Source organism: Manis pentadactyla, chromosome 2 (genome assembly GCF_030020395.1).
Source record: "Manis pentadactyla isolate mManPen7 chromosome 2, mManPen7.hap1, whole genome shotgun sequence".
NCBI classification, from domain to species: domain Eukaryota; kingdom Metazoa; phylum Chordata; class Mammalia; order Pholidota; family Manidae; genus Manis; species Manis pentadactyla.
Window position 1 is genome coordinate 98537579 of NC_080020.1, and position 26148 is coordinate 98563726.

A 26148-nucleotide genomic window follows, 5' to 3' on the forward strand; every position below is an offset into this window, starting at 1 on the left:
ATGACTGGATTCAGCAAAGTTGCAGGATACAAAATTAATACACAGAAATCTGTTGCATTCCTATATACTAACAATTTTTTCCTGGACAATTTCCTCAGGCAAGGGAAACAAGATCAATAATGGAAAAGTAGGACTCCATCAAACTAAAAGCTACTTTCTATACAGCAAAGGACATGATCGATCAGCAGAACTAATAGACAACTTACAGTATGGGACAATATATTCATGAATGATTCATCCGATTAACAGGTTAACATCCAAAATATAAAGAACTCATATGCCTCAACAGCAAAAAAACAAATAACCCAATCAAAAAATGGGCAGGGGACCTGAACAGACATTTCTCCAAAGAAGAAATACGGATGGCCAACAGGCACATGAAAAGATGCTCCACATCGCTAATCATCATGGAAATGCAAATCAAAACCACAGTAAGATATCATCTCACACCAGCCAGAGTGGCCACTATCTAAAAGACAAGAAATAACAAGTGCTGACAAGGATGTGGAGAAAAGGGAACCCTCCTGCACTGCTGGTGGGAATGTAAACTGGTGCAGCCACAGTGGAAAGCAGTTATGGAAGTTACTCAAAAAAGTAATAATAGAAATACCATATGACAAAAGTGTTCATCAAGACATGAATGGATAAAGAGGTGGTACATATGCACAATGGAATATTATTCAGCCTTAAAAAGGAAAGAAATTCTGCCATTTGCAACAACATTGATGGATCTATAGATTATTAAGCCCAGTGAAATAAGCCAGGTAGAGAAAGACAAATACCATGTGATTTCACTTATTTTTGTGAAATATAAAAACAAAGCAAAACAGAATGAACAGAACAGCAGTAGACTCATAGACACTGAGAAATGACTAGTGGTTACCATGGGGGAGGGGTTGGAGTGGATGGGGAGTGTGAGGGGGATAAAGGGGCACAAAAATTCTCAATCATAATATAAGATGGTCACAGTGATGGTAGTGCAGCAAGGAGAATACAATGAACAATTCTGTAACATCTTCCTGTTAAGACAGTAACCGCACCAGATGGAGTGAGGATTTAATAATATGGGTAATTGTTGAACCACTTTGTTGTGTATATGAAACCAATATAAGATTGTGTATCAATGATATGTCAATTTAAAAAAAACTGTCCTCTAATGTAAAAAAATAAATCACATTTGGGGGCAATTAGATGTCCATATGGAAAAGGATGAATCTGGACCCCTACCCTCACAACATACACAAAAGACGCTCAAGCAATAAAAGGGAAAAACTGACAAAATGACTTATCAAAATTAAGTTTTTGCATTTCAGAAGATGGGAAAAACATGGGAAAATGGTATATATGGAACATATGCGAAATGTATAAACGAACTCAACAACTCAGTGAGACAAATAATGCAAAAATGATCAAAGAACTTCAACAGATATGTCTTGAAAGGTATACAAGTTGCTAAGAAGTACTATTTGAAAAGACCCTACACAGTGAACATTAAAGAAAGGCTTATTAGCAACCATAAAAAGAAACCACTTCATAGTCATTAGAACGGCTGTAATAAAAAAGCCAGATGGTAACAACTGTTGACGAGAATATAGAGAAATTGGAACCTTCATATAATACTGGTATGGATGTAAAATGGCACAGTCATTTTGGACAGTTTGGCATGGCAATTTCTCAAAATGTTCAACATATATACCAGCAATTCCAGTCCTAGTATACGCTCCCCAAAATAAAACATGCCCATACCAAAACTTGTATGTGAACATTCAGAGTAGCACAGTAGTATCCAGAATACTCAAAAAGTACAAATAACCCAATATCCATCAACTGATGAGTAAAATGTGTTAGAGCCATACAGTGTACTATTTGGCAATTAAACAGAACAAAGCAGTGACACATCTTACAACATGAACCTTGGAAGTATTATTTATCAGGTGAAAGAAGACAGACATAAAAGACCAATGTATGACTACACTAATATCCATAAAAGGATAAATCTATAGATACAGAAAGTAGCTTGGTGGTTGTCTAGGAGAGTGTAAAAATGAGGAGTAATTGTGTATGAGACAGGTTTTCTTTATGGGGTGATGGCAAAGTTCTAAAATTAGACTGTGCGATAGCTGCACAATTTTGAATATACCAAAAATCACTGAACTGTACACTTAAAAACAGATGAAATTTTGTTATGTAAATCATCTCAATATTAAATTAAAAAATATATTACAACATTTCTATAATAATGTCAAAATTCTAGATGTAGAAAACGCAGAGAAAATAAATATTAACCTGTGTTCTGCCTCAAGTGAACTTGAAAGAACATCAGTTTGTGGCAAGGTTGAAGACCGAATAATCTGTTGGGAAATCACTGAAGCATTACCATTCTCTTGCGGAATTTCGTTTTCATCAAAGTTTCGGTTTATATCCCTTTCTTGGTGAGTACTATTGCTGTTATGCAAATTAAATGAGTCATCATCCTGAGTTTTAGGGGTTAAAAAAAAGAATGAGTTAGAGAATACACTTGTTAAGAAATGTAATAGATCCTGGTTAATTTCCACTGATAATATATAAATCTAGTACTTATTCTCATAAGATGTAAAACTAAGCTGTGAAGGATTAACCACAGCTTTCTGACTCTATGTAATCATATTTTCAACAAAGGTGAAAAACCAAAAGGATGAATGAAGGTAGGCAAAATGGGGAAAACAGAAGAAAAAGATGAATAGGATTTTTTTTTTGCACAAAACTACAGAATAAGAAAAATCTACTTTAAAAAAAAGTCATGTTATTAGTGCAAACAGTAGCCTTTCAGGAGATGAAAATTTGATATATATAGCTTATTAAAAGGTCCTAAACCGTATTTCCCCAAATATTTCAATGACATGTTAATGTCAAACCAAGAGTTACTCCACGTTCATTTACCTTCTCTGAGCCAGCATGGCTTTCATCTTCATGTTCTTCTTCTACTCTGTCCCTTTTCAATGCTTTCAAAAATTCACTCTTCTTATCAGTGCGCATACGTGTCAGTTTGGTTAGGCGAGGCTGCTGATTAAGTTTGTCAACAGGTGAAGAGGAATTTGAGCGATTACACTAAGAAAAAATTCAGAGTATCGGTAAACATGTAGACAGAGAACTAATGTCAGTATAAAGTCACAACTCCACAACTTCCTATTCCACCTGAATTTCAATACAAAATTGATTTCAAAGTCTATTTCCTTCTATCCATATTACTCTAACAGTCTGCTTTATCGAACCCATTGAATAAGTAAACGAAAATATTTTCTTCTCATAAAACAAGCTGGTAATACTATGAACTATGTTCTAAATTAGGAGTTTAAACATTATTTTATAAAATGGATCCTGAAACTATTTAAACATTTCTATAATACCTAGAGGAGTTTTTTAAACCATGTTTCACAGAGCTCTAGGGTTCTGATAACAGCTCCAATAAAAACTGTTTTATAATTATTTATATGCAGGCACACATAGGATTTATCAGGTAGGATTTCACCAGGGAAAATAGCTGTGGGAGGGCAGGGACATGTACTGGAGTCTTTTTCTTTTTTTTGATGTTTTGACAGTGGAATACAAGAGGACGTTAGAACTCTGTGTCACAGAGATTTTTTTTAGCCACTGAAATAAGATATAATGTTTAACTTAACTGTTGGCAATAATATCTTTAGACAATAATGACTCTAAGCCACAATTCATCAGCTGAGAATCCTGGTCCTTCCACCACAGCACAAAATTCTATGACTGAGAACTAGTATATGAGAGACTATGACACTTCAATATAGTACCCAGAGAAATTTCACATTTAACAACAGTCACAAGTGTCTTTTGACCTTGAATTGGTCAGGGAACTCTCCGGTCTTCAAGTTTCAGAAACTTGGCTCAAATGAGAAAGAAATACTTGCACTAACAGGTACTCAAAGTCAATACAATAACATTATGTACCCTTCCCTCTTCTCTCTACCTCCCTGAATGTTAGTAATAAAACATCCATCACTCCCAAAAGAAGATTTTTTAATACAAATCCTCGTTTTTAGTCAAGGTTCAATCCTACAGCATAGTATAACTACTACAAATATCAAAAATTGCAATTTTCAAAATTCTTAAAAAATATTCTTTCTGGTTGGTGGGTATATGGGTGGTATTTCACTGTATTATTTTCTCTACATTTTAAGATATTTGGAAATTTTCACTAATTTTTAAAAAAACTATTCCTAAACTGCAAAAGTGGTTACCAATCAAGATGGATTTATCTGAATCAAGTTTTCTAAAATATCTCATTTTAATGCATTAATTTAATGAATCTACACCTTCTGTTCATTGCCAATCAAATTATGATTAAGATATGTTGCATTCCTCAGGAATAAATTTTAGTAACATACCTCTTTCACTGAAGTTGTTGATGGACTAAAATTCTTGGCAGCTGATTTAAAAGCATTAAAGTTGCCAACACCATATGTAGACTCATGAGGGAAAGAAGTCCCTACTTTATTTTCTTTAGTTTGGCTTTTCCATTGTGTAGGCTAAAGAAAAATACACAAATGTTAATGTGTATCAAAAACAATTTGTATAGAAGAGAAAAACAAAGTGACACTATAAAATAAAGAGGAGTACATGTGGCTCATTAAAACAATTTTTTTTTATATTACATCTCATTCCTATATGGTTCTCTTCCACCTTTTTCTACAAATTAAATCAAAGCTTGATATTCAGATAAAAACATCTGACTACATTGCTATTTTTCCTAAATTTTAAAAACCTACAGTTAGAGGTTTCTTTTGCTGAATACCAAGGAACAAAAATGGGAGTTTCAAAAACCTAAAACTGAACGCCAAGGCAACAACATTATGAATTACTATTAAGCAAACACAGATGCATCTAACAAAACAAAAATTTTATAGATTTCATTTACTACTAAAATAAAAAATAACATTCATGGACAAACACACACACTACTTACAAATAATTAAAATAATACACAGTGAGCCAACTCTTTTCACTTAAAAGTCAGCACCCCACCAGTGTCCCCACGCTTTGGTATAAAATCTTTCAACATTCTTTCCCGAAGTAATTCAATCGGCATGGACTTAAAAAGTTACATTTTAAATGATTTAGAACTTACTTTTGTAGGTGGAGCAGCAGGTTTAGGGACCAGGCCTTTATAAACACTTGGACCAGTCCCATTCTTAACTGGCTGTGGCGGAAGATTTCCCACTACTGGGAATCCAGATAGCTGTAAGTCTTTTGTATTACCTTTCTTAATAACCAGCATTCTTGGAGCTCTAGATTTAGGATTCGGAGGATATTCTGCATAAATAAAGCATGAGCAAGAGTTACATACAGTTTATATTTTAGCACAAAATTAATCACCAAAGGAATTATATATTCTTTAAGATTATATTTTCAAAATAACAGCTGCTTCCTGGGCAAAATAATTAAGCTAAATAAATATTAGCTATATATATTCCTGCTTGGGAAATAAAGCTAAAACATAATCAAACAGATCATTGCAAGAACTGGAGAACGTCATGTAATACAAATGAATTCAGTTACACAATGGCCTAGAATGTCAGAACTACAACCAAACCAAGATCAATTACATTCTACCATATTTCTCAAGGACTTTTTTTTATTAATTTCATCCTAATGGCTTTTAAGAGTAGAAATATAAAGTATACTGTTTTCCTCTTCTCCATTTTTTTGAAAAGAGAATTTTTCCAGTTCCTTTTCATTCTTTTTATCTCATTTATAAAGATATTACCAGTAAGCAAGGAACTTATACAGTACCTCTATTTCTAAATTCCTACTTAAGTTACAACTAATGAAAAAATTCTCGTTTCACAATACCAATTCATTCAAATATTTACGGGCCATCTAATCACACTGAGGGTATTGTACAAGATGCAAGGCAACCAAATCAATCCTGGCTTCTGAAAATAGTACTAGGAATAACAGTTGCTAACTGAAAGGTTTTCTCAAGACTACTACAGTTGACAACATACAAAAAACTATTTCTAGTGTATATGTAATCAAACAGGTATTATAGATAGGCCTGTTTACAATTACTGCAGCAAAGTATATTTTTTCCTTTAGCAAAGTTCTGAAATCATCAGCTTCATAGTTGAAGAGTTCAGAATAAAAGATTTAAGAGAGAAATCCCAGAAAATCTAAATTAAAGTTTGCACTGAGTAGTAAAAATGACAGTATCCCGTAAGATGGTGAGTTTCTTAGAAACCTATGATGATGCTCCACCTCAAATAAACCAAACTTCCTAGTGGACATCTCAAAACCTAAACTTAACAAGGAGTCTAGGGACATGAAGGAACTTTCAAAAATCACATGAGGCTTCAAACTCTTCAGAATATAAAGCTAGTGTGGTGCTTCATTTATATTATGCTGAATGATAAAAGAACAAGGACCTAGAGCAACATGAGAAAAAAGCAACCTCATGTTCCCAAAAGTTAAACAAATGTTAATCTACCAGGGCAAACATTCCAACTTCTTGGCTGTTTTAAAAAGTCTAAGATACAGTCACTAAGAAGGACATCATCATGCCCAAAAGGACAAAGAAATTACATCACTGTTATATAGCTTTTCTGAAGAACTTAAACAATGAAGTGAACAAAATGAAAATTAGGAAGATCTCAAACAGAGGTCAATGAAGAACACTAAAAATAGTACTAAACAAATTTAGGTTTTGCAATTATTACTTTTGGTAACATGATAGTGTGAACAAAATAATATAAAGAAGATTCTTGTAATTACCAAGAAAAAATATTGATGGCCTGGTACTCAAAACCCAAATTAAATGAAATTCAGGAATCTGAAAAATAGACTGATGTTGGGAATGCAAAAGGTAGCAGAGTTAGCAAGATCCTGCAAGTGTTGAAGCAGGAGGCACAGTACACAATTAAATACCAGTATATCACAATGACCGAAGTTCAAACATGACTGATGAAGTCTTCTAGTTCAATATGGCCCAAAACACACACCAGTTCATCTTCTCTCCCTTCTAGATCCCTACATTAAAATTACTAGAGGGAACAGAACAAATACAACAGTAAAGAACAAGAAAAGGATCATCAGCAAAGAGTAGTCATCACAACCCACACTTCTGGAAAGAGAAGTACAGGAAAAACTTCGATTTAAGAGTGTGCACAAAGGAACCTAATACCTGAGGAGAAAACCAATCTGCTCTGTAGAATCTTAGATTGTAGACAGGGACTTGGAAATGGCATGTATGGCAGAAGACAGAAATGAAATTTTTTTCAGACAAAAAATCCTTAAAAGAAATCCTTAACAATGTACTCTAGGCAGAAAGAAAAAGAAACCACATGCAAAGTTGAAGGTATAAGGAGGAAAGAAAGAAATATTTTTGTATGTAGCAATCATGATTAAAACTAGAAGACAAAAGGGGAGGAGGGTAGAAAAAGCAAGCAGGTATATTATCTTCATGCCTCAATATAGTTCCTGACTACAAAGTTCATCTTCCCTAAAATCAGATTCCTAGACACCTAGAAGAAATAGTCTTGCTGTTTCCTCAAAGATGCTTTCAGCAAAAAGAATGATAGACTATTCTATAAAGAAGAAAGGTGAAGCCTAAGAAATCAGTCACAGAAGAGTAGGTAGCAAAGTGAAAGATGATAAAGGTACCTACAAAGAAGTTGATAGGGAATGGGAGGGGAGAGAGGTAGACATAGTGATAACACACTAAGTATTCATATTCAAATATTACATTAGAGGTTAAGAACATATGCTTCTGTGCCAGATTTATAGAATTTTAATATTTGCCCAACCTTACTCATCTTTCATCTTTAAGTGGAAAACAATAGTTCCTGTCTCAGAGTTACTATGAAATGTCTTCTTCAAAACAAGTACTAGAAAAAGTGTTCAGTGAACTCATGTACTATTTAGCCCTATTATAATTACTATTTCCAATTATATTTCAAATTAAAGCTGTCCTTTTTGAAGACTTTCAGGATGACAGTAGGCGTACAGAAGATAAGAAAAATTTTAACAGAAGCAATCACAATAAAGATTAACCTGTGTCCTGTATAATTATGCTGCATATACTATGTAAACTCGCCCATTGAAGAACACAATAGCATTCTTATTGGTAAAAACCACATACAAATAATGGAAAGGGTAATGGCAGCACTAAAAAACATTGCCAAAACTTAATTTGTATTCATTTATATCCATTTTATATTACTTATAAATTGGTTCTGCCTATATATAATCTCTACAAATTCTCCTGACACAAACCTTCCAAGTTAAATGTTGAAGCAGTTAGATTCAAACAATATCCAATGTCTCCTTCTACACTTTCTCCATTTACTTGTCAATTGGTAAATTATGTAAAAAAGACCCAAATTGTTTACTCTTTTAAGGAGAAAACTTATGCATTTGTGAAAGACTGTACACTTTAAGAGAATTACAAAATAAGTGACTCAGTGACTGCCTTTCTGTAACTTACAAGCACTTATTACCTCAAGCTCATATAAGCAGGTATTCTCATTCAAATTTAAGTTCAAAACACCTACAGGCAAATAAAAGTTTTGGATTTTTTCATTATTTCCTTGGATCCTTACAAACAACTGTAGTCTGACAATAACTGACTTTAAATATTCCTTTATTAGCTTGTTATTCATGTTCTCCCAACAGCCATGAATATAGTAATTAGTTTTATTCCTTAAATACAAAGTCAATGATGGAGGGGGAGCAGCTCAATTCTTTGGAATATTAAAGTACTGCCACATATAATACAAAGTAACTTGGTTACATGCATAATTCAGAGCTGACATCTCAATTCCTTATCCTCTTCTCTCTTTCACTCTCCATATAAGCTTCTATATAAACATTTTCTGATTCAATCATCCATCACTTCATTCTTTGATCTCTCTGAAATTCCTTTCGCCTTTAAATCTACTAGAATCTCCCTCGCTTGCTGGGTTTGAACATAACTAGCTAACACTTATTAAACACTTGTGATATAATCAAATATTTTACACAGTGGACAATATTAACAATGCTTTTCTCATAACATTATTATTGTGATCATCCTCATTTCACAGATGAGAAAATTCACTGAGATATTAAGTAATATGCTCAAAGTCTAAATAATCCATAAGTAAAAGACCTAATGTTAGGATTAAGATCTGAGTCCAAAGCCAATGCACTGAACCACACTGTATTACTGGAGAAAATGGAAATTAAAAGTACTGCTAGACCAGATCAAAATGTTGACAACTGCCAGCTAAAAACACTAGTAAGCCTTTACTGAATGGTGAGAATAAGAGGCTGTGTGCACTACCAAGTGACATTAGGGCCCTCCTTTTCCTCCACCATCACGTTGATGCCAGTTAATAATCTAGTTTCCTTATTATCTCACCACACAAAAAGGGGCAACATTAATGTGTGAATAAAAGCATATGGCCAAGTGAAGGGTGAATCACATTAAGTTTTCACACTAACCTGAAGAGGAATCTAAGTCATGCAAGACATGATAATACATGAGCATCCAATTCAAAGACATCAATTAAAACAAGTTCCTATTGTGAACATTAATTTTAATACAGAAAAAATAAATTATAGTTATATAGGTTGACACTATTTGAATTTTGTTGGTTTTGAATTTTTTCATTTAATGCGCAAAATCTATTTTTGTTTTATGTAGCATGAGAATTTTAATTAAATGCGTTTCACTAACTTAAAATTTATGTCAGTAACAGGGGTACAGTGTTTTTTCTTTAACAACGTCTCCTATATTACTCTTACTTCTAAAATAAAAACAACATGAGGATAAACAGTACTTCTAACAAAATAGAATTTACTTATTCCAAGTTGTCTAATCAAACCCTATTAATCCCCCCCCCTCAATATTGAACATGTGTTGCATTACCATTTTTTTCTCCCAGTTATAATATCAGCAGTGGTTTTCATGTAAGAAAGACACTGAAGGAAAGTGGAGTTATTTCAATACATAATCTACCAACAGAATGCTTTTACAAAGAAATTTGATAAAAGTTACTTCCTTCTCTCTTAATTCTACTTAAAAAGTTCCTTTTTTTAAAAAATGAACTCACTGATTTTTCATCATGACATAACTCATCTAATGCAATCATGTCTCTCAATCTGTAAGCTTCTGGCTAATATTGAAATTATCTAGAAAACAATCCATCTTTAAGAACAATTTGCTTTCATTTGGAAGGCCAAACAAAATTCTTAAAAATGAACCTTGATGGCCTTAAGTAGTATAACAAATAGGAGCAAAAATTAGAAAAATTCATCAAATAATTAAGGAAGAGGTACAAATGTAAATGCTGAGTTAAACAAGACTGTGCTTAAGTTAATTACCAATGCTGAAACTTTCCATTATGTAATATTTTAAACACTAAATGTTAGGTTCTGCCAATACATACGTTGCTGACTTATTCTGTCAACACAAAAATAGCCAGGACTTCTGAAAACAAAAATCGTCACTACTTATGTCTCAAAGTGCACACAAACATATAAACACTTTTTCTCTTTTTTACCTCCCCCCAATTAAGTCAATCACACAACTAAAATTATTTTAAAATTCTCACCAGCACACTGAAGTACCTTGAATTCCTGCTTTAGTTTTAAATTATTAAGAACATGAATAGATTGATTTGGCAAGCCTTAATTAACCTTATATACCAAACAACAGTGATCATGGTCAAGATGAAAACACTACAGAAGTCACAGATATAAGCTGCATGAAGGTTTCTGATAAAGCTAATTAAGTTCTAAGTAAAATTAAACTTTCTATGCTTTAAATAGCTTATTTTCCTTCAAGTTTTTTTAAATTGGATATTGTGGTTAGACTCCTCTAATTTTTTATCTATAAAAGAATAGTAGTTACAGGGACAAATTGGTTTGTTTTTTAATATCTTTAATACATATTATATTTCCATATTAAATTTTGACTTACCTGGAAGGAAGTAGCACTAGAAAAGTTCTACTGAAGTCTTTCCTAAAATTCTCTCATGTCTTCCTCAGGAACATGGCTATTTTAAATATTGCAATGGGGAAAACAGTATTTGGGAACCCAGGGGGTAAAGTGAGAAATGAATAGTGAAGTGTAATACAATGAAAGTTTCATTGTATTCCTATGGGAAGTACTGGGGATTTAATAATTAACCAAGCCACAATTAACCATTTTCTTTTTTCTAATGCAGACACTTCTTAGTTTACCTAAGGCACAGTAAAAGAGTACATCTTCCTTTTAAACATCTTTTCAACTACTGCTCAAAATCCTTAGACCAACCCTGAAACAGTAGAATCAAAATCTTTATATTAATACATGTTATTCTCAATATTTTCAAAGATGTATTTGCCTTTAAATCATTTCTAAAATTATTAAAATCAACCAAGGATCAGTACCAATAGTATCTACAGGTAGTTTTACATGACATGCTCACTGACATTCTTGATTTTTTATTTACTTTCACTCTTATCAAATCCAAATTATTCCTAATTTCTTAGAGATTCTAGTTAACACCTTCCAGGTGGTTCTATATTATGCAATCAGCTGTTCCCAGAAAAACTGAATAATAAGGAAACATACCTAAGAGAGGAGCTTGGGAGATTTTTTTGGTTGGGTATGTGTGTGCCTGGGCGTGTAGGCCTGGGGAGAGTGGTAGAAATACTAATTTGCAATACAGAAAAAACAATGCCATTCACATGGTTCTAACAAAACTGCCTGATCACCCCCACCCCCACCCTCAAAAAGCCCGTAAATAAATCGGGAGTTCAAAAGAAAACAAAGTAAGTCCCCAGAGTATCACCCCATAAATACAATAAAGAATAGCATAGGAAGTGGCAAAGTTTAAAATAATGCCTTTATTGTTAGGACTAGTATGCTGTCATATGCCACAATCCTTTTGTTCTGGTAAGTTGCTGATGAAATCTTCAACAGAAAAATACAAATGAACATGTGTACAAGTTCCAAAGTGGAATTTGGTATCAAATAATTATATTTATTTTTCAGATATCAAATCTTTGTATTTAAATTTTTCCATTATTTTAAACTTCACTTGAAACTTTAAAGCTAACTTGTAATATTAGTGCAGTTTAATCTTCTGTAAGATGCTACTAAACTCTCAACACTTTTAAAGAACAGGGAATTATTACCAGAAAAACTGTCATTAAACTTTGACAATCAAAAAGACAATTTCAAACACAGACTAGTTCCACAGGCAAATTTATACAATTACTTTTAATACTCTCTATGTAGAACCATTTTAATAAGTAAAAAGGTTAACTTTATGTCACACTATGATTAGAAGTACTTATCTTTTCAGTTTAAGTTTTCAACTTTGAAAAACTAAAAATTTTAATTAAAATTTTTGTTTCTTTAGATTATCAGGCTGCTCTCAAAATGACATCAATTCATTATATTAACTTACGGTCATTAAAAAACTTATTTGTATATATTTAATGGTACTAACATGTTGTACAAATCTTATCCCCAATACCTTCTTTTTTAAAAGATAAGTGATACCTTTTTTTTGTAGCTTAGCACATTGTAGCTTAGAACAGATACTTAAAAGAGGAAGTTTAAATCCTAGACTACTACTTATTTTAACAAAACACAAAAGTCAAACCTACAAATAAAATCTTATACCTCTCAAAGATAGATTAAAAAATTACTTACCCCATACACCTGCAGCTAAAGATTTATTCTGATTTGGTTCTCTTTCATATTCAGGATTTAAAGAAGGCTGAAAGAAAATTGGAAAAAGAAAAAAACAGATGTTCAAGCTGCTCACACTGTAAAAACTAAAAATAACGTAATCTCAAAACCATCCTGAAAAGTCTGATAAAACATAATAAACTCTTTAACTACTGAAGACTAATTATTCATAAACCTTACTTTCATCAGCTTATTCTGCTAACCATTAAAATGGTTACTATCTGTACTCCTAGTTGTGGGGAGGAAGTAAAGGGAAAGGTTAAGTGTTTTAAGTATTCTCAACCCTAACTACCTGAGGAAGAAGTATGAATAAAAAAACAGAGCAAAGGTGAGAATGTTGTCTTCATCAATCCAAGAAATCATCCTTTTGGCACAGGTGACGTTGAGGACATTAAAAAGAAAATTTGAGTTGAATACTGAATGTGTACTCTAAAGCTAATTTTAGTTAGGTTTACTCTCTGGAATCCTGTATTTCCAGTAATTGTATCAGGTATTTTCCACATTAACTAGCATCACAGTCTGCCTTTTAAAAAGGTACTTAGTATATGTTGAATAGAATGAATCCTAATGTAAACACTGTAATTACTCACAAAACTGAATTATAACACTCTACTGGACATTACTACAAAGTTCCAAAAAAGTATGCATGCAAACCAGTGTGATTCCTTGACACTATCTAAATAGGACTGAGAAGAGTTTGGTGAAAGTTCTACATACTGTTTAAAAAATAGAGTACTAGAAATCACACCATAAGCCTACATTCCAGGTCTAGGACTGTAACCTCCCCCTAACCATCCTGGAAGTAAAGGTGGGGTATAAAAGTATAACAGCAGCAGCAGCAGCAACTTTTATCATTCACTATGCATTTGGCACTGTTTTAAGTGATTTTTACTTGTATTACTCAATGAACTCTCACAACACTATGAGAGCATATTACTACCATTCCTGGTTTGTTTACATTATAAAAATTCCATTTTATAATAAATAACTAGCACGTGGCAAAAATGGACCACCAAACTGGAAGGCATAGCCATTCCAGGTTATTCAATTACAGGACCTAAGAATCTTTTGTTCTTCTCTTTCCCTCACCACTCCCCTGCTCTAAATTCAATCTATCGAACTGTCTTTGACCTACCACCCAATCTACCATCAAACCATATCCAAAACAGCTATTCACTTCAAGCCATCACTTTCTCCTGAACTAATGCCACTGCTTCCTAACCAGTCTCCCTGCTCTCATTATAACCCAATCAAGATGGAACAACTGGAATGTCTTCTAAAAAACTAAAATCCAATCACATGACTTCCCTCCAGACTTTTTCTGATGCATTTGGAATTAAAGTTCTTTATCTTTACCTGCAAAAGTTCTACTCAATTAAAATCCATTCTTCCCTCTACAACCTGGTCTGATACTATTCTTTACCCATACTGGCCCAATTTTTATCCCTGAAACATAACAAGCTTGCTCCTAACCTTAGAGCCTTGGCACCAGCTCTTCCCCTCTTCCTCCCAGTCTTAAAAAAGCTCACTCCTCATCACGTAGGTGCCAGATTAAACATCACTTCCCTACAGAAACCTCACCAAAGTAGCCACCCAGTCACTTCCTGTCTTCTCTACAAAATAAATTACTTGTTCTAATTTTCTGAAAGCCTGAAATAGATTAGAAATTAAATGAGGCTAGGGACATTTGCCTATCTTCTTCACCTATGTATTTCGACAGCCAAGAACCACTAGAACTTCTATAGCCACTCAAATATGTTTAATAAAGAATGATATGTACAGAAAAATAAATTACCAAGATTGAATCATAGTAAGTGCTAGAAAAATACAACCGTACATCAGCAAAGGACACCATCAAGAGAACAAAAAGAGAACCTACAATATGGAAGAATATATTTGTAAATGATTTATTCAATAAGGGGTTAATATCCAAAGTACATAAAGAATTCATACAACACAACACCAAAAAACCAAATCACCTGATTAAAAAATGGGCGGAGGACCTAAGTAGACATTTTTCCAAAGAAGACATACAGATGGCCAACCGGCACATGAGAAGATGCTTCACATCACTAATCACACCAGGGAAATGCAAATCAAAACCACAATGAGGTATCACTTCACACCAGTTATAAGGGCCACTATCCAAAAGACAAGAAATGTGTTGGCAAGCATGTGGAGAAAAGGGCACCCTCCTACACTGTTGGTGGGAATGTAAACTGGTGAAGCCACTGTGGAAAGCAGTTACTGGAAGTTTCTCAAAAAACTAAAAATAGAAATACCATATGATCCAGTAATCCTGCTTCTTGGAATTTACCTGAAGAAAACAAAATCCCTGATTCAAAAAGATATATGCACCTCTATGTTTATAACCACACTATTTACAATAGCCAAGCTATGGAAGCAACCTAAGTGTTCATCAATAGATGAATGGATAAAGAAGATGTACACAATGGACTATTATTCAGCCATTAAAAAAAAAAAAGAAATCCTGCCATTTTCAACAATATGGATGGACCTAGAGGGTATGCTAAATGAAATAAGCTAGGTGGAGAAAGACAAATACCACTTGATCTCACTTACTTGTGAAATCTAAAAACAAAACAAAACAAACAAAATGGCAGTAGACTCACAGACACTGAGAAGTAACTGGTGGTTACCATGAGGGAGCAGTTCAGGAGGGTGAAGGGGGTAAAGGGACACAAAATTCTCCATCATAATATAAGTTGGTCACAGGGATGGTAGTACAGCATAAAGAATACAGTCAACGATTCTGTAACATCTTCCTATCCTGACAGACAGTAACTGTACTAGTGTGTGGTGGGGGGTGAAGATTTAATAATACAGCTAACTGCTGAACCACTGTGTTGTATACCTGAAACCAATATAAGATTGTATATCAACTATACTTCAATTAAAAAAAAATAGAAAGAAAAAAGATCGTACACTGGGATCAATTTTTATGCAAATTGAGAAGCATAGTTAGGTAGGTCATGTCGTGAGATTTAGGAATAGGAAAAAATGAAGAATTTGTTTCTAATTGCTTTATACTTGTCTTTAGTAGTGGAGTTAACATTCCCAATTGTACCTGACCTAAGCTAACAATTAGTTTGCCTTCCCTGACCACGAACAAACTTTTGAAGAGAAAATGTAGCTGAAGAGAGAACTAACCTGGAAATTAGCTTCAGAGTCATATATGAATAATCAAGTGTTCTTTAAAAGGAACATACTAAGTAAAATGTAACGGGGTAAAATATTCTTTCCATAAGCTTGATAACTTTTTAGAGATAATATTATGATGCACTTGCAAATAAGCCAGTAAACTCAGCCATTATATCTAAGGGAAATTCCTTAAGTTTTTGTAAGTAAGAAATGATGTAAAATTTATCAAAAGTATTAAAAGACCACATGAAGAATAAGGAGGAGGTGGGAGATAAAGAGGGACAGAATTGAGGGAGGGAAGATTATGAAAAGCCTCACAAAATTATGGATTAAAAATAGATTCATTGGACCCCCTAAGTATGATCTCTATAGAAAATGGGCTTTACTGATACTATCTCATGAGAGCCTTCATACTAAAACTTCACTTGCAGAGACATTACTTGCAAGAATAAAGAATATTAAAGTTACAAGAAACTTACAAAATCCTCAGCCTCAAACTGTTTGCGTTCTCTTTTGTCTTCTTTCCTCCCCATTTCATTGTCAGGTATGTTGTTTTCATGTAGTCCTTGGTTTTTTCCAGAATGGAAAATACTGCTACGAGAACGGGAACTTCCACCATGGTATCCCCCTCGATGATTTATGTTTTCTGTACCATTTCTTCCATGCGCACGCCATCCATTCTTTTCTTTCCTTCCAAAGTTACCTTTATTTGATAATGGTAAAGTATTACAAATGCAAAGATGATGGTTATGCTTCAAGACTGAATCACCATCAAAACAATCTTAAAAGAACATGAAGAAAATTATTCTTAAACTCTTTTATTACTTAACAAATTTTACCTCCATTAGGACGTCCAATACCAGAATCAAAGCCATCTGAAGAGTTGTGTCGTCGACGATTCACATCATAACGATTTTCTGTCCATGAAAAGTTTTCAGAATGCTTCTCAAAATTCAATGATGACTGAAAACAAATTTTAAGTATACAGGTAAATACACATTTAAAACCTATGTAAGACTTTAAAAACTAGTAATAAAACTCGCTTAATTTGTTTCCAAGAATTCTAAGTGGTTAAGAACATTTTGTTGTTACTTTCAATGTGTTTAGTAACTGTTAACTGTAAGATGAATTACATTACTGGTCTTTCTTCTTCTACCTAACAGAAACAAGAGCACAGTTCTGAAAGAAATCAACAACCACATCTACTTACCCAAAGACTTTAAAGGTAAAATGACATTGTAAGAGAAACAAAGCAAAATGTAATTAATATTCTGTATCTTACACTACTTGATTTAAATCACTTAAGATTTTTTCCTTCAATGTCAGAAAATCGTAGCAAATGAAGCTACAATTCTAAATCTTCTAGATTTAGTTCCAAACTCATCCCTAAAATAACTGTTAGTGTCAAAAGAAAAACATATAAAGACTATTTTAAAAAATTAGAAATGCACAAAAATTGTAAAATTTACAAATATTTATAAAGTTTGTTGTTTTTCCCCAATGTTCATATATTAATCAGATAAAATCACAATCAGAACTCCAAACTTTTTTTTCAATGCCCTGACCATTTCTCTGGGTTGTACTTTTGTACAATTCCTTCCAGGACAAAGAGTAGGGTTCCTCATTTAAAATGCAAACCCACTACACATACCCCTATCATCCAATTGGGCCCTCCATGTTGCCCCTGCAGGAATTCCTGGGGCCAGTTTCCCTACTACCCCAGCTTCATCCTTATGCTGCTTGTTGTGCCATGAAAGATGAAGTCTTTGATCATCTCATGTCTTCCACTAGCATCCATGTGACAAAAATAAGCTAGCTTGCTAAGCTTGCAAATAGGTTAAAGGCCCAAACCCTTCCCAGACCCAAATAATCTTGACTGATGACAGGGATGTGATGCAGACAAAGCTATAATACTCTGGAAAAAGAAAAACAAGGATCTTCTGGGCCACATTAGGGCATATAGGAAGACTCTCCAGGATTTGGCATCAATTGCTCTCATCCAAGTGATGGGTAGAAATAAGAGTCCCTCACTGTTTAGTGGCCAACAGTGGTAGGATTGAAACAAAGTGCCCAAGTAGTATTTTAGGAGTTTAACTCAAGTAAGAAAAGGAAGCGAATGTTTCATCTTAATGATGGAGTCGCAGGTGAAATGCAGCATGACGTGGCTGCTGAATCAATGGATCTCCAAAGCTGAAATAAAGTATCAGCAATGAGAATATAGTCTGGGAAAGATTAAAAATATCAGAAGTGAATTTGCTAAGGTTGAGATGCTACTGTTTCTACTGTAACAGTAAATGCAGAGCCTAGCTTCTTGGAATGGAAGCTTTCTGGGCTCTCTGTACTCCCTTGTTCCCTTCCTTTCCCCACTAAATAGACCTTAGCACTGTAAAGAGGAAGTCACGTATGTTGGCATTTAAGGAATGGGAGACAAACTTTAGAGCACTGTTGGAAACAGGCTCCCAAGTCAACATTCTAACCACTTCAACTGGGACAGTACTATGCATATATGGATAGCTGAGTGTACTGAGGAATGTGGGGCAAAGCCATGGCAGAGTAGGGTTTGGGGACAGGAAAGGTCCCAGCCTGAGTGTTCCCTGGAGCCAGGAGGTACAGACACAGGAGAGGAGGCAACACCAACTCTGGTTGAGAAACTGGAAGAGGAACAAAGAATCAACAAACCACCCATGCAATTCCCAGAGAGGCAGTCTGCACTTCCCCACATCTCCAGCTGAAGAAATAATGCAGTATCCTGAAAGCTTAGGCTGTAGCTCTGATGTACATCTACTAAACTCCTTAGTCTGCATCCCAACAGTGGGAAAAGGTGTTCTAGTGCTCCAGTCTGACAGTTTAGAGAAAATTCAGAAAAAAGAAAAGGAAATTTAAGTGATGTTGCAGGTAGGGCCTTTAGGCCAATTCAATGTACTGCTGTATTTCACAGTTGGTACTAATGTTACATGCTTATACTGAAAATGCTCAAGATTCTCCCATTCAGGGAATGTCACAGGTTGACAGGTGATTCCTGTCCCCTTCCAGGTGGTGTAGCAAAAACTATATAGGCTCCCAGAAGGGAAAAAAAAGAAAATCAGAAATGTAGTTGAAGATTTTATGGCTAGTGGAGTATTCAGAGGGGCTATTTCCTAGTACAGCAGTGACATCTGCCCTGACACACGCACCAAAACCACTCCTTTTTTAAAGAGAATGTGGCCTCTTGCCCTAATGCTGAGCTCTTACTGAAAACAATTCAAACCAAGGACTAACAAGGAAAGGGCCCACGAGGGCTTTTGATCAAATGGAAATAGTGTGTTCCAGGGTGCAGAAGGCCTGGCCCTAAGGACACTACAGTTTTGCATGAAGAAGTACCAATTACCCTTTGCAATAATTTTATTCCCCTCCCTGCTACATGCAACAAGGTGCAGGAAAGTTAACCTCAAGTCACACAAGTTCCCCGAAATGCCTGGGCCTGAATCACTGATGGTTAGACTAAATTAAAAGATGATGCTGTCTGTCCACTAGGTGGCAGCAGTCATTCAGACCCAGCAATTGTGGAAGACCAAATGGGTAAGTGCCAGTCAGAACAATGCTGGGAACTAATATGAAACTAGTATGAAAACTGTGACCCCTGCCTTAGATAACAGTCTTAAGGACTAGCCATTTTATACTTCCTTGACTCTTGGGCTGTTGCCAATGGCCTAGTCATCTTGTCCATCACCTGAACATCTACAGAGTAAAATAAAGACACCTCTTTGGATCACAAACTGGGAAACTGCAGCCACAGATGAGACAATCTCAGTCACTCATACTGACACAGTACAAGAGCAAATGTCATCGAGACTGAAATCAGAATGCTGACCAAGTCTGTAGCATGCTACCTAAATCCACCATCACACCAAACATGAAACACATACATCCACTACAGACTGGCCACAGAATAAAGGACTTTCATCTTTCTGATGCAGATGCAGAAGCCACCATCACATGCCAACTTGTGATTCCCACCAACAGCTGGTCCATTTGTCTTGCAGTGAAGGCCATCATACTATACAAGGGCAACTATGTCAAACCTTTTACCACTTCTTAGAACTATCAATGTTGTCTCATCAATGTTAAGCCTTTTTCAGGTTACAGTCTGATGAGCTCACTCTGGTCACACCATCGTAACCCTTGAAATTAACCTGTGTCATGTTTTTGCCATTCCAGACCACTAACATTCCAACAACAGTATTCTTTTGTCAAAAAGGCCACACTGCTATGGAGCAATATTCCAAATACTCAATGGGCATTCCATACTCTTCTAACCCCAAGGCATCAAACATCTCTTCACATATCTTAATAATTGACTGGTCAGTGAATGAAACATAGCCAAAAAGAGATAATCTCAGACACTTTGCAGAGAGTAATCAAGAAGAAAGAAGTGAAGAATTATGAGATTATATAGACCCATTTACAAAATTCAGGATTCTGGTCTATCATCCCTAGACATGATTTTTTTTTTCTTTCCCTAAGAGCAACTGCAGGCCAGGCCAGTGGTTGCTTGGGCAAAAAAGAACCTAAGGAATTTGAACAATCTGGTTTGGCCACCTGAATTCTCTTATTGGACTGACATGGTCCTAGATCTGTAGACAACAACCATTTGGTTGAGCACATTTCTTACAGAGTTCCCCCCCTCCCCGACATTGTCCAATGTGGACCAAGGTGAGAGTTATAACAGATCTCTGCAAATTATGTAAAAAGGCGCTTGTCCCACTCACACCCATCTCCTCCAGATAGAAAAAAAAAATCCCTTTATCTCTTACATATTTTAAATATTTTTCTGATTCCTTTAAAAAATAGTTCAGTAATTTTCTCTCTTATGTCCGTAATATCTCAATCAGTAATTAACAAGACTCTACATGGTAAACAAAAAGTTTCAATGAACTTGGCTACTAGTCTGAATGTTCTAATATTATTAGCCTAACGTCACTGTTACATTACTGAAGGAATGTAACACTACTAATCATTGTTTTTCAAATGTTGCCATGAAAGACTGAACAGACACTGATACTACACTGGAGTCACAGAAATAACCACAAAACACTGAATACAAACACGAAAATGTATAGACTATGGTACACTATCATGACGTTACTGTTTTTTGTTTAGAAAGAATAAAAATGCCCCTACTTTCAATTTCCTACCACCCATCTACTCTTTCTATTAATACCACACCCCAGAGATCTTACTTCTTCAAACAACTGATGATAAAAAAAAAAGAAAACTGATCCCTGTGATCAGGTGGAGGTATCCCTTTGTCGTGTAAGAATGAGAAGGAGAAATATCTAAAACAGGGGTATCTAAAAAGGTTTCTAAATTTCAGTATCTACAACCATTTTAATCCAGTATTCCTTAAAAAATAAAAATTTTACTTTTCAAACTGTAGGTCTGATGTTGAAGGACGAGGAAGAGGAGCAATCTGCATTTTTAGGTATTAGTGCAACACAGGTACATGACTTTTATTTTAATTCTACCTATACACACAAAAACATGGAAAATTTACTTCTTACTAGGTTCCCGCCCCCCACCCCCAATTCAAACGCCAAAGCTATGCCACAGACATCATCAACGACATGCAGTTTAAAATTTCACCACATGATGGGGCTAAAATTCTACACACCTCAAAACCTACTAAACTGCAGTTCTGAAACCATTTTTATCTTTAATTCAAGTCCTCGTATTATCCCTTCTAACAAAAATAAATAGACTTCCATGAGGTTGAAACAGAGAACGAATACAGTAATGTCTGTTCCATTTATTCAGGTGAGATTAAGAGGGCTCCAACAGAAAATAGGTTAATAATAAATGAGCCCCACAGCTGGTCATTTTGATAGATGTTAAAAATAAGACAGAAGGTATAGGAAAAAAAGTCATTACTAAAAGGCGAGTGTGGGTGTGTCAAAACCACTCTGGGGAAGGCCTAAGGAAACAGTTTCAAATACTGCTATTTAAGACTTCTAATTGATAACATTTCCAGGAGATGATTTAGAATAAATTAGAATAATTGAGGATTTAAGACTAGGCAATCCCAATTCTCAAAATCATCATTCATGAAGGCCTATACCAGGATCAAGAGTCTGGTTCTAGAAAGCAGTAAGAATTTCACCACACATAACAGTAGTCAATCTTAATCATCCTTAGATTAACATTTCAATGAAGACTGGAATTATTCTCAAGCTTTTTAATGCTTTGTAACTAACTTGGTAGGTACTGGTTAATTTTTATTATCTACTTAAAAATGAAAACAAGTTTATACTTATTTCAGAGAAAATAAACAAAAGAGGAAAAGGAAATAAAGGAGGAAGCAGGAAATTCATGCATCCAGACTCTAAAGTAGGCCTGGGTAAAAAAATGAATCCCCTAAAAGTATAGATAAGAACACCTGGAGAGGGAGTAAAAGTGGGGAAGCAAATTCCAGAGACCTACCTACACATGAGACAGAAAGGGGCAAACAGAGTTTTGTAACTAAGTGATAAGTAGCTTAATCAGAGTGCCCATTTTCCAACAACTTAAAATCCCATTTTATAGTATTGAAATGGAATGTTCAATCATTTCACAGAATTCCAAAATGAGTCCTATGGGAAGAGTGCAGAATAGGAAATGCATCCTGGATTCTAGTCTAGGCTCACACTAATTATATGAAAACAGACAAGTCCATTAATCTTCCAGAGAATCCATCTGAATAAAATAAGGTCAGTCTGTATGCTCATTAAGTCCCATATTTAAACAACATTTTCTAGGAGAATGCAGGTTTTTCAATATATTACATTATGGGCCAAAACTACTATGATCTGAGTAGTCCTTATTGGGAAACAGCTTTCAAAATCTTACAATTATTCCGTTTTTAGTTAACTCTTTTATAAGAACTGCCTATAACCCAAAAAAAGTACACCCCAGAAGGTCTTATCATGGTAGAGCTTGATTAATAGGCAAGCAGATGATCAGGACCATCTCTTGATTCCTTTGTCCTACTGAGAAAAAAACAAAGTGCAAGGCAGCTATTAAACCAGGTAGACTGATTCTAACCAATTCCAAGGTCCCTCCTGGCACTTCTTGTAAGTTGATGACAATTTCAATGTCTAGCCAAGTTTTTACAAACTATTATGTTTTGGCTTTTAAGTAAAATGAACATTTCTTAGATCAGTAAGTCCTGGTATGATGCAACATTCTTAGCACTCCCAAAATTGTAGTAATGTGCCAAAGTCTTATTTATTGGGAAGACTCCAAAACCTAGGTTTTTTAAAACATAGCTATAGGAAAGTAAACAAACAATATAAAGAACAGTGTAGAAAAAAGTTAAGCTATAAAAGCAATGTTCAGTTTATCTAGTGGTCTGAATTAAAATAGTGTGGAACTTCCATTAGTACAAAAGACAACTCTGAAGTAAATGGTGTAGTATTATAAGTAGTATATTGAAAACTGACTTTTTAAGTCATAAAAAACAATAAATATTAAATAACTTAGACAGTAATAAAGTATTTCTCCACAAAAATATGAAGACTTCACATTTTAACTACATTATGTATGTACAACATGACTGAAACAGAGGCAGACAGAAAGATAAAAAGAGAGAGAGATGCAAGAAAGAGTACCTTCGTTGATGATGGTGGAGTAGGAAAATTAAGCCAGGCTGGAGCAAAGTCATGCTGCGCCATTTAGGTCCAGTCTCTCCAACTCAGTGAAACAAGGCTTCAACACCTCATGGCAAGTCCCTGTCATATAAAAATGGAAGGAATTAGGCCTTAGCTCCTGGTCAAAATTAACTCCTCATGCTGTATCTCCTTTAAATTACAATAATCTTACTATTATATGATTCCATTTATAATTAAGTTATAGAAGAGGCAAAAATATAGTGACAAAAGCCTTATCAGTGGAGTAAGGGTAAAGGGCCTGGAAGAAGCAGAATGACTGCAAAGGAAAGTGGAAATTTTCAAGGTAATGGAGTATTAATCTTGATTTTGATGGTTCTACAAATGTACACATTTTTCAAAGCTCATCAAACTGTACACTTAAAACTGGCTATTTTATTGTAAATAAACTACATGTCAATAAAGCTTTTTAAAAATATTGTAATGGTCTTATTAAAGACTAGACATCAATTGTCTCCTGATGTGACACAATATGATGCACATAGCATAATACACATAATGTATTCTTGGCCCCCACCCCACACACAATCTGAAATTTGATCTAGCTACCAATGTGCAGGAACTCAACATAGAGGAAGAAATTAAAGGACATCTAAGGGAAGTGATTAATCAAATCGATATCACAGGATATTATACAAGTCAAACAGCTGGTTCTTCCAACAAATAAATGGCTCTGTATAGGTAGATCAACCAAAAACAACATGTAGAGCATATACAGATCCTTACTCAAACCAACTTAATTTTAAAAAACTGAGGTTATGAAACAATCTAATTTTGAACATGAGCTGAATATTACATGTTAAGAAATTAATCATTTTAGATGTGATAATGGTTAGCATGATGATGGTACACATATAAAAGACATACATACACTCAAGTCTTTACAATTAAATTGATGTACCTGGAATTTGTTTTAAAATAATCCAGGGGATACTGAATAGGGGTATAGATGAAACAAGGCTGTTCATTGTTTATAAACGTTGGCACAAGGTGTACTGCTCCCTCTCTACTTATATGACTGGATATTTCCATAAGCAAAAGGCTTTTTTTTTTATTACAATCATCATAAATGAATATGTTTTTAGAACTATAGCTATTCTGCATTTTCAATTTAACTTTGAGAGAGCCTCTCAATTATACAAATTAAAGTTTCAAGTTACCCGCCCAATCTAAACAGTAAATTCAGTTTCTTTAAATAAGGCAGAAGCCAACCGGGCAGCTATACTCATTTCAACACAGAGCTCAAACAATTAGTCAATGAAGAAACCAAATGTTCTGAACATCAAAATATCTAAACTTACAAAACACAAATGTAATATTGTTGCAAATGCATACTCTCAAATGTGAAATTTTCAAAAACAAAATGACAGATACCATTGTTAATCTTCTTTTAAAATTATTCTTTCAAATGTAAATGCTATGGCAGAACTTTTTAAAGCCATACTAATTTGGTGGGGGGGAGTGGAAGTGGGGGAAGTCTCAAGATATTACTGAAATATTCTCTCATTCTACTATCTCAAACTGTACTGGTCTACTGAAAAAAAGTTAAGTGTGGCCAGACAGGAGAAACAGAAACCACTGGTTAACTCACCATGGTAATGAAAATGTTTAAATGCTAAATGCTCATGTGTGCTATAAGTGGGAAATACCTGCTACAATTTGAAAAACCTGAGACAAATTCCATAAAACATTTTAGAGAAATTACTGACTTAAATGAGGCTGTTGGGGTGAGTCCAATTACATCCTCTAAGTCCTTATAAAAGGAAGAAATTTGAACACACTAACACACACCAGGGTTGTACAAGTACAGGAAAAAGACCATATGAAGAGACAGCAAGAGGGTGGCCATTTGCAAACCAAGGGGCGGTCTTAGAGGAGAGCAGTCCCTGCCCGCATCTTGATCTTAGGCCTCTAGCCTCCAGAACAATGAGAAAATAAATTTTTGATTAAACCACCGTTTGTGGAACTTTATGGCAGTTCTGACAAATGTTAAAAAAGAAACAGGCCCAAATGGAGTCACTTGCACTAGCCTCTCATCAGCAAACCAAGACTTAACACCTAACCTAACTGCAGTTTCAGTCCTTTCCAGGTGTGTAATCTCAACAGGTCAGTCTGGAATTTCGTGGCCAGCACCAAGTGAGGCAGTCCACCTGACAGACCCTTCTGTTCCCCAAAGATAGATGAGGTAATCTGCTTTTTCCTTCTACCTGCTCACTTCTGCCTACATAAAAGCTGTCTGTTTTGTACAGCTCTTTGGAGTTACTTTTTATTTAGCTACCTGGGGTGCTGGCCTGATTCATGAACTGTTGAATAAAGCCAATTTGATCTTTAAGTTTACTTAGATGAAATTTTGTTTTTTAACACAAACTAAAACAAATAGCTCTATCAGAAATACATTTATTAAATATATATTTCCTTTTATACAGATACCAACTGGTACATAAAGGAGATTACTACCAAAAGTCAGGGGTTGGGGGGAATATGCAAATGACAGTCCTATTAACACCCAGTTTATTCCTATTAGGAATCTTCTACCAAAATCCATTATAAGGTCTAATGGCCCCATGTCAACATTAAATG

At 34.7% G+C, this 26148-nt stretch overlaps 1 protein-coding gene across 4 annotated transcripts in view; it reads right to left on the reverse strand.

Annotated features, from left to right (window-relative positions):
* Positions 1-26148, reverse strand: part of GPBP1 (GC-rich promoter binding protein 1) — an 81539-nt gene that overhangs the window by 16281 nt on the left and 39110 nt on the right. For 3 of the 4 annotated variants that reach the window (XM_036901470.2, XM_036901491.2, XM_036901499.2), the window contains exons 3-11: positions 23512-23631; positions 16729-16852; positions 16369-16592; positions 12689-12755; positions 11600-11659; positions 5132-5316; positions 4392-4532; positions 2920-3087; positions 2287-2474 (exon numbers count right to left, since the gene is read on the reverse strand). In XM_036901470.2, the coding sequence (XP_036757365.1) occupies positions 2287-2474; positions 2920-3087; positions 4392-4532; positions 5132-5316; positions 11600-11659; positions 12689-12755; positions 16369-16592; positions 16729-16852; positions 23512-23574 (1220 nt within the window). In that variant the 5' untranslated portion in view covers positions 23575-23631. The remainder of the gene's footprint in view (positions 1-2286; positions 2475-2919; positions 3088-4391; positions 4533-5131; positions 5317-11599; positions 11660-12688; positions 12756-16368; positions 16593-16728; positions 16853-23511; positions 23632-26148) is intronic. The other variant, XM_036901510.2, reaches the window with a different exon arrangement.